Source organism: Lissotriton helveticus, chromosome 6 (assembly GCF_964261635.1).
Source record: "Lissotriton helveticus chromosome 6, aLisHel1.1, whole genome shotgun sequence".
NCBI lineage: Eukaryota > Metazoa > Chordata > Amphibia > Caudata > Salamandridae > Lissotriton > Lissotriton helveticus.
Window position 1 is genome coordinate 2,048,906,835 of NC_136067.1, and position 9,263 is coordinate 2,048,916,097.

General features: G+C 44.2%; 1 protein-coding gene across 1 annotated transcript; it reads left to right on the forward strand.

Annotated features, from left to right (window-relative positions):
- Positions 1-361: 361 nt before the first annotated feature.
- On the forward strand, positions 362-3,522 carry LOC144762977 (uncharacterized). Its single transcript, XM_078648292.1, has 2 exons — positions 362-2,566; positions 2,704-3,522. Exon 1 carries the CDS (start codon positions 362-364, stop codon positions 1,433-1,435), a length of 1,074 nt encoding a protein of 357 aa, XP_078504418.1. The 3' UTR covers positions 1,436-2,566; positions 2,704-3,522.
- Positions 3,523-9,263: the final 5,741 nt, after the last annotated feature.

Here is a 9,263-nt window from a genome sequence, read left to right on the forward strand (position 1 = left end):
CCACGTTCGAAGGTAGAGGGTTCAATCAGGCGACCCAATTTTTGGTCGCCTTAGATATTGAAGCCTTCTACACGAACATACCCCAAGATGATACCATACAGGTGATTGCATCGATTCTAGAGAAGGAAGACTTGAGGGGGGGGCAACGGACAATTTATTATGTCCTGCATCTACCTCATTTTGAAAAGGAACTTTTTCCTCTTCAAGGACGAGCTTTTTCTCCAGACTAAGGGGACCAGCATGGGGGCCACATGTGCCCCCAGCTTAGCATGTTTATATGTGAGTAACTTCGAGAATAGGCATATCTACAATGAGGCTGCCCCGTACTTCGAGAATGTTTCCTGCTGGCACCGCTATATAGATGATATCATCTTCATCTGGAGCGGTGCCAGCGAGGATCTCTAGGACTTTTTGGAATGTCTTAATCTGGGTGATCCCAATCTTAAATTCACGGGACACCACAGTAATCAAAGGGTCGAATTTCTCGATTACCATCAAAGAAGAGGAAGGTATTCTTAAAGTAGAATTATACACCAAACCTACCGATAAGAATACACTCCTCCTCTACACCAGCAACCACCCGAAAGCCCAAAAAGATAATGTCCCATTTGGTGAGTTTCTGAGACTTAGAAGAAACTGCACCAATCTGGATGACTTTTATAGACATGCAGAAAACACAAAGACTAAACTCAAAAATAGAGGCTATCCAAATAAATTGATCAAACATGCCCTCAAACGGGCGCGATTCTATGACAGACAGCCTGTTGGATCAACAAAGAAAAACAATACACCCCTTGATAGGATAGTTTTCGTTACGCAATATTCCCACGTGAGCAATCAAGTTAAAAATATCATTAACAGACACTGGAAGATCTTAAACCGTGACAACCGACTTGACAAACCATTGTTCTCGTTCCGTCGAAATATAACCATTCCGAACAGCCTAGTACATATGTACAAAGTTCCATCTGAAAACCAACGCACCCTGTCGGGTAGTTTGGTCTCAGGTAACTTCAAATGTGGAACTTGTTCCGTATGCCCCCAATGTATTACTGGCAACAGTTTTGAATATAATGGTAAGAAGCTGGTACCCTCCACATTCAACAATTGCAGAAGCCAGAACGTAATATATTTACTATTGTGCCCATGCAACCAGGGCTACGTGGGGGAAACTAGTAGAGAACTGCGAACACGTGTCCTGGAGCATAAATCTGCGATCCGCACGAACAAGTGCAATGCACCACTAACAGAGCACTTCAAATCTATGAACCACTCTTGTGAAGACATTAGGTGGTTCATATTAGAGAAGATTAGAATTAATAGAAGAGGTGACGTCGAGAAATTAAGAAAGACCAGGGAACAATGGTATTTCTGTTACCTGAATACCATAGCCAAAGGTCTCAATACTCGGGAGGATTGGGCTAAGTGTTTATAATTAGTCAATAGGGAATTTACTGTAATGTCTGTACATAGCAGATTCTCAAATTGGCCTAGTAAATTCTGGCGTGTCAGGCTCTGCCTGAATATATCTTTTCCCCACTCTCAAGAATATCAAGAAACATTATCCCGTAGGAAATTTCCAACTTTTTCTTTTTTTTAATTAAAATTGGATCATAGTCCTGGGTCCTTCGTGAAAAAACAAGCACTCGTGGGTTAATCTAGTATTCAGAGATGTCTTTATATTACGCTCATATGACCGCATCCATCTATTTTATACTAGAGGACCAGAGTGAGAACTGCTCCCTTTATGTAGGCGCGGTCTCAACAACAGTCAGACAAGAGCCAATCACACTCCAGTAATTAAAGACCAAATATGTAAATAAGCATGCTTCAAGTCTCTTCTCTATGATTGGTCCACTGTCAATACTTTGTGGCCCAATCACAGACAACGTTTGCCCTTTAAAAACAGGCGGGATACCGGGCTCTTTGTACGCAATACGGAATCCCTTTTATCAGTGGGAGCACTCTGCTTTCGGAGGTAAGGCCCCTTGCAAGCTTCTTAATTAGAAGGACAGAGAGTAGGACTCTATTCCCCGCGGTCCCCCCCCCCTAAACGGATATTCCACCCTCTTTTCTTATTAGGCGACCCGGTCCCGATAGCAGCGGCGTCCTCAAAAATACATCTGCTTTTAAAAGAATAGCTCCACTGAGCTCGAACTGAGAGTCCTTGCAATTCAGGTAGGCAATGTTTTTCCCTTCTATAAAATGGGTTTCCTCTATACACAAGCACTTGTTAAACCTACCATATATTAGTATTTTTTACTAAATGGTTTTTTCTTTCCCATCTTGTTGTTAGGCAAATGATAACCTATATAAAGTGCTGTATCCAAGCTCACTATAAGAAATATATATTTGGAGAGAACTACGACGAGCAACCCACAGTTGCAGGTAGGTCATGATAGATTTAGCAAATCACCACAGCTTTTTTTAATAGTAACCTAAAGCAGCTTATCTAATGAGAGCTTTGTTCTTTAATTTTTTTTACTTCAGATCTTCACTAGAAATTTTATTCTTGGTCTTCCAATATTTTTCTAAAGAGACGCTTGATAAACGATTCCTACAGGAGGTATGTTACAGTACGCCCTTACAAAAATCATAACAAAGATAGCATCCATTTAGCAAATGTTAATGAGGTAGTGACTTAAGACTGTAATATAATTTTTTTCTTAAAGAATCCCTTTCTCATTTTTCACAAACTCGCAGGATTGTCACCAAAATCTTTCTAAATAGAACCGTCTGAATTTTAACCTTTCTTACAAAACGTCGCACTAGAGAGATCAATAAGACTCTCAAGGACCTTATCAATAGGTAAGACAACACTATAGTAACCCCGGCAATTTATTAATAGTCATCACAGGGAACGCAATTCCACATTGCACCGTGGGAGGGCAAAAGGCATATAACCATAGTTCAGCTTTCCAGTACAGATTAGGTATAAACACTTTAGCCACAATAAGATGTTTATAGACCCATGTAACAAGTGAATATAGCAGTCGATAGGACCACTAGAGTGCTACAAGTGTATTCCTTTTAAGAGCATGGTCTAAGGGTCGAAATTTGTGATGTTTTATACAGGCAATGTAATTTGTTATATAGATTATATCATGTACAAATGTATAATTTGTATGTACATTTATTGTAGGGAAACTGTACAGACCCTTCAAATCGACAGACAACTAAAGAATGTCTTGATAAAGGTGGACTTCATTCACTCCAAACCACCGAAACGCGTTGACGCTTCTGTATAGTACAATTAAAGCCTGCACCATCTAAATTTATATCTAAAAATTTAGAGTGATAAAACAGTGGTGTACATAATTGGCATTTTTCTTAATGTACCATTTGTATTTTACCATTTGTGTGTTTTACAAACCTTTGTCTGTCCTTCGTATTGTGCAGGTCACAATACATGTGTTATTGTTTTTCAAATTTTTTTTATAGTTCAAGCAGGTACCACAATTTGTATAGAATGTGTCAATGAATTGTTTTTAATCATACATTGAGTATAATAAATTTGTTAAATTCTTTCACTTCAGTGCCTATGAGTTCTTATAGTTAACATGTTCATTTGAGGCAAAGTTTTAGCTTTTGTTGCAATCATCTTCAAGGGAATAATCTCTTTTACAAGTGTGGTGGGTTACAATAATTAAACTTTCACATCTTATCCACAACAAAACGTAAGGTACTAGGCTGTCAAAAAGACAGAACAGTAAATATTCGTCGCGACGCGAGTCAATGCTCTTTAAGAACCTTAAACACTGCAATGTCTTGCTTCATTCTGTTTTTGAGAACCGAGGATTAAAATGGATTTCCACAATTTTTCTTCAAATGATAATATTACGGAGGCACTGTTGTGGCGGGCGTGCTCATGAAATGGCTGGACTTCTCAATCGGCAGAACACCGAATACGACTGCCCCCTACGTGTTATATAGTGGCTCAATAAGAGTCCATGGCTCAAAAATGCAAAGCGCTCACTGACTCCCCCGCTCCGAGTGCCCTGGTGAAGGTGTAGCCCCCTAACCTGGCATTACACTGAAGCGCGCGTCGGCCTTTGGTTTCCTGCTCAGTTTTGACGCTACTTGATCTCCTATTCCCTCTCTTGGAGATCAGTCTGGGCGGTTGATTAGTGCTACATCCAAGTCCTAAAGATTGACGAGTGTTGGAAAAAAAGAGAAGGGTGCATGGGTATGTGTGTTTTTAGTAATTGTGGTGTTACTGAAGTGAGGACCCCAGTATGATTGTCTGAATGCAGTTTGGTGATGTGCGTGTGGGTGGTTCTGTTTGGATTGTTGGTTTTACATCCTGTTGTGGAGTACGACATACATGCCAATGTTGACAACTTATCTTATATTTACCAAAATTAATGAATAAAAACATGTTTCTACTTTCCTAAAGATGCGTCCTTGTCTCTGGTGTCAGTGAGCTCTTCTTTGCATGTTTGAACCATGGACTCCTATTGAGCCACTATATAATGCGTAGGCGGCAGTCGTATTCTGTGTGCAAGGAGGATGCTAAAGTTAAATATTGTACCACATGACTTTTTCACCCCATGCGCTGTTTTCGATAGGTGCTCTATTTTTATTATTGACAAACATTGATATTCACGCCCACAGGCAGTACAATAAACAAATGTAATCGCGTCCGGATTCAGGACAGTGGCCCGCGAGCCCCTGCTGGTGACAGTCTGGATTTAAGATCATGGAGTGCCAGGCGTTTTGTCATGGGCCGTCATGCGTGTTCAGTTAAAAGGGTGTACAACCGGCACCTTGTGTTTGTATGTTCATATCGGGCTGGATGTGCCCGGAGCCAGGTGGGACACCGCAGCTCGCTGGGCCACATGAGGCCAGCACTGGATGGTACAAATAAGAAATGACAATGTGTAGCACAAGTACACACTGCGCTTATTTAACCGCATTTATTATTGTATCTATTCTATAGCGTTAAACTCGTTTTCACACAAATCTCATGTTGATCAGTGCCTAGTAACATTCAGAAACCATTGCAGGGGGAAATGCAATATTTTGACAACATAGTGCAAATTCCCATACTGCTACCTTATTGTGAGGATCTGCAGAGTGTTTATCAACCATGACAGTGGCCAATCAGCAAGGATGTGGGCGGTGCCTCACTCCGGATTGTGTAAACCAAGCCTGCACTGGAGAAGACATTGCCCAGTCTTGTGTCTCGAGTGCTTAGGTGAGCATCTGTGGGCTTTGGTGAGCTGAGCGCCATAACAGAGGGTCTGACCCCGCAGCGCTGTGCAGGTCGGAACCGAGGATTCAAACACTGATCCGTCACAAATCCTGAAATACACGTACAAATAAAGCAGCTTTCAGAGCCACTGTACGCAATACCGTGCCGGCTTAATTTAAAAGATCGATTGTGGGAGCCAGTTGTTCTTGGGGCCGATACTTTGTTAAGGAGACCACCCTTACCTGCATGTTTCACCCGAACTCGGGCACAGCCGCTGCTCGTCTCCCTCCTGCCGCCGCCATTCAATCGCGGCCGCTGTGCGGAGGGGGACTACGAATCCCAGCGTCCCTTGCGAACTGGAAGCTGCCACCCGCAATCTCGTGCCTGGAGGCGCTCAAATACAAGCAGAGCCCCCGCATCGCGGGCTAAGCCCGGGCCAAGGGCAGGCCAGTTGTTGCCCGATAAGAGACTGGACTGGGCCCTCCCTCTCATTCCTGACCTTCTGGACATAGCTTTCTGTAGGGCTACTGACATTGCAGTAAGTGTGCCAAGGTTGTATTTTCGTCTGTAACTATGCCTGCCCAGGAGAAAAGCAATAAGACTGTCGACGGCACATTGTTATTAGGCACCCTAGATAACTTTATTACACGAACAAACTCCGTCATAGATCGGGGGATTCTTTTGATGGAAAGGAGGGTGTCACAGGATCTTGCGTTTGCATAAAGGTCCTCTATGGGTCACCTGGCAAATGCCCTTACGCCGGAAGCAATCAAAAGGGCAAATACCATGGACTTAGAGGTCCTCATGCACAGTCCTCCGAGCTCGCAGGGTTCGTTTTGCTCCCTGCCTGCTCCTACTTCACATACAACAGTGGAGCCGCCGATAGATTTAGAAGCGGAGAAAGTGGTAGCAGAGGCTGCATTGGCCAGCCCCCAAATCGCAGAAAATATTAGGCAGCTACGAGGAAAAAAGGAAGGGGCATTACCAAAAAGGTGTAGCTGTAAACAGCAAAAAATCTAAAACCATTAAGGGTACGGATCAAACTGTTATACCTGCCGCCTCAAAGCAGGTAGTCGTTTTTACTAATCAACTACCTAGCTTGGAGGGGGGCGTGCTTGTTGATATTACCAGGGACAACATACGAGGAGTTAGCACAGCTAATCATATCAACAATACTCAGGGTGGATCAGGCTCAGAAGGATTGGTTGAGGACTTATCCCTAAATCATTTTGCGTCCTTATTAAAATCCTTACTTGCTCCCTTGGAGGAGAGACTTATTGGTATAGAAAAACCGTTAACAAGGTTGGAGCTAGAGGTAAAGAGTTGTATGGGGGGGGGGAGGGGAGTCCAAAAACACCTCAACTGGTACTCCACAAATAATTGTGGCTTCCGTTGGGCAGTCTACACAGATTGACACGCAGGTAGTGGCCCAACCCAGCGCAACCCTCCCCAAGGTAGTAAAAGATACCATACCCTCTCTAGATACCGCTAGTCTTATGGGCAAAGTAGCTATGCCACTTTTATCACAGCCTAAAGCGGTGGTGAGGTATACCTTTGAAGAAACCCCAAGGTGGCCGAAACCGGCATTCTTGCCTCCACAATCGAGCCCGTATGTTATGGTGCCAACGGGAGTGCCTGCATTGAAAAACCCTAGCCACAAATCATTTAATTGCCTGAAAAATAAAGTAGTGCATTGGCTCAATGTCAACAGACCGTTACCTACCCATATGCGAAGTAACATCTTGATGGTGCGAAGGGTTCCCTGGGTGGGGTACACACCGAAAACAATCGTGGGAGACTGTGTTTTGGTTAATTTTAATGATCCCCGCACGGTGAAGTACATTTGCTCATAGGAGCAGAACAACTTCAACCCTAATCTAGGGACATCAATAGAAGCTAGACCACTATCGTACTTTTTTCAACCACCCATTCACTCTGACATCGGGGGAGGTTGGTCACATGTGGGTCATGGACAAGGACATGCTAGGATGGGGGGTTTTAGACAGGGGCCTCAATACTTAAAGAACTACCTACCACTACACAATAGGTTTAGCCCGCTGGAAATGGTCGATGGACTGCCTACGCCAGTAACTTTAGTGGAGTAGTGTGGCTCACTGGTTAGAGGCGGCAGACCCGAGAGCAGAAGTCGGCCCGGGACCAGGGTTCGATTCCCGACGCGGCAGGGTCGTGGACCTTGGTCAGCAGACTCGATAATTCTCGCTTTGGTGCTTACTCTAATCCGAGATCACACTCGGCAACTCTGGGCATTAGCTTGCCTAATCTCCACAACGGCCCCACCAATTCCGGGGATGCCTGGCTCCACCTTGGGGGACGCCCAGCAGGGACCATCCCACAGGGAAAGCCAGGACGGGTTCCCCAGAGTTATACAGCGCCGGGACGCCCCGTTGCTGGGGCAGCTGTGCGCTTTACAAGTATACTACATTTACATTTTACTTGTACTAAGTTTCAAAAAGGGGGGGAGGGAACAGAGCAATATTCCGCCCTCCCCAAGCAAGAGCACCAAATTTATATGGAATGTAACCCCAGTGAAATAAGTACACGGGAGCCTATTGTCCGCATCACTTCAAGATCTAATCCGACAGTTATAGAAATTAGCGATAGAGCTTTAACTTGTCTGAATAGTGAAGGGGGTATTCTGAGAAATAAGTCTGCCCCAAGTCATACAGTTAATAGGGAGGCCACAGGTTGCGAAGATTTAACCACGATCCTCACAGGGGAAAATGGGGTCCTGGTTTTAGCAGGAAATGACGTATCGTCATTAGAGACTCACAACCTTAAGGTCTCAAGCCCCATGGTGGCCGACAATAAGTGGGCAATTCTGTCATGGAACATTGCGGGGTTAAGATCAAAAAGGGGGGCTACGAATTGGGAGGCATTTCTTGCAGTACATCATATCGCCCTGCAGGAAACATGGGAAGCGAGTGATAGTTACCATCTGGAGGGTTTTCAGACATTTATTAAATTTGCAGCACCGTCCATGATGGGGAGACCTAGGGGTGATCTTATTTTGCTATTTAGCCTGAAACTCCAATACAAAGCGGTGTTAGTAGCGACACGCTCCCTAAATATTTTGGCGGTTAGATTGGAAGGTGACAACTTGCCTACAATCTTAGTAGTACATTTTTATAACTTTTACCAGGGGGGATGAATTAGAGCATTTTAAAAGCACTATCAGTCTTTCTGGATGATTATGATGAAAACAACAGTAGTAGTTGATAGGTCTCGCGACCTATCAATGCGCGCAAGCGCATTGAGCGGACGAGAATTCAAGTGCTCGAAATCCTCGTCAAACCAAGGGCTTCTTGCGCTGCGGTTTTCATTAAATTCACGTGAGCAAACAAGCACGCGCATTCACGGCCGCACAGCACATCAAAGGGCTTCGCCCAGCGTGCGCTCTGCGGCTTCTCCTCCCCTAACTAATCATGGCTGGCCGGCTTTTTGCTTTCAGGGCGTTTTGCTTTTCCCACTTTATTCCTGCAATACGTTATAATACAACCGCACTCGTTTAGGAGCTGTACTGGGTTTCAAATCAGCAGGATTTAATTTTAAGATTGACTTGTAATTGTGACACAACTAAACATCCTTAGTTTATTAGAGCGGACAGCGCCTTTGTTTAAACATTGCCTGCCCTCGCCAACAGCAGACAAGTATAGTGCCTCCGTCCACGACCCCTCGCAGTGCTCTCTGTACTGTGGGAGGGTCATCAAGCAGCACGTTGTGTTCCGGTAGCACCCTGCTGCTTCTGGAGTCCTGTGGACGGGCAACCCATCACCCTCTCAACAGGCTACAATCAAAAGTCCCCGGCTCCATTGAGCTCCGGTAAAGAGGTGAGCTGTGCTCTTGCAGGGGCTTGAGAAATCGTTCTTCAGAATAAAACAGAAACTGCCTGTTTCTTCTATTTCATTTTGTTTTTCGTTTCTGATTTTCATTTCATTTAACTAGAACCGAGTTTACCTTCATAACATTAACACCGGAAAGCAGTTTCGACAGCAGGGTTCTCAATAAATTATCTTCAATTTAGTTGAGTTCAATCCTGTAAATAGGAGCC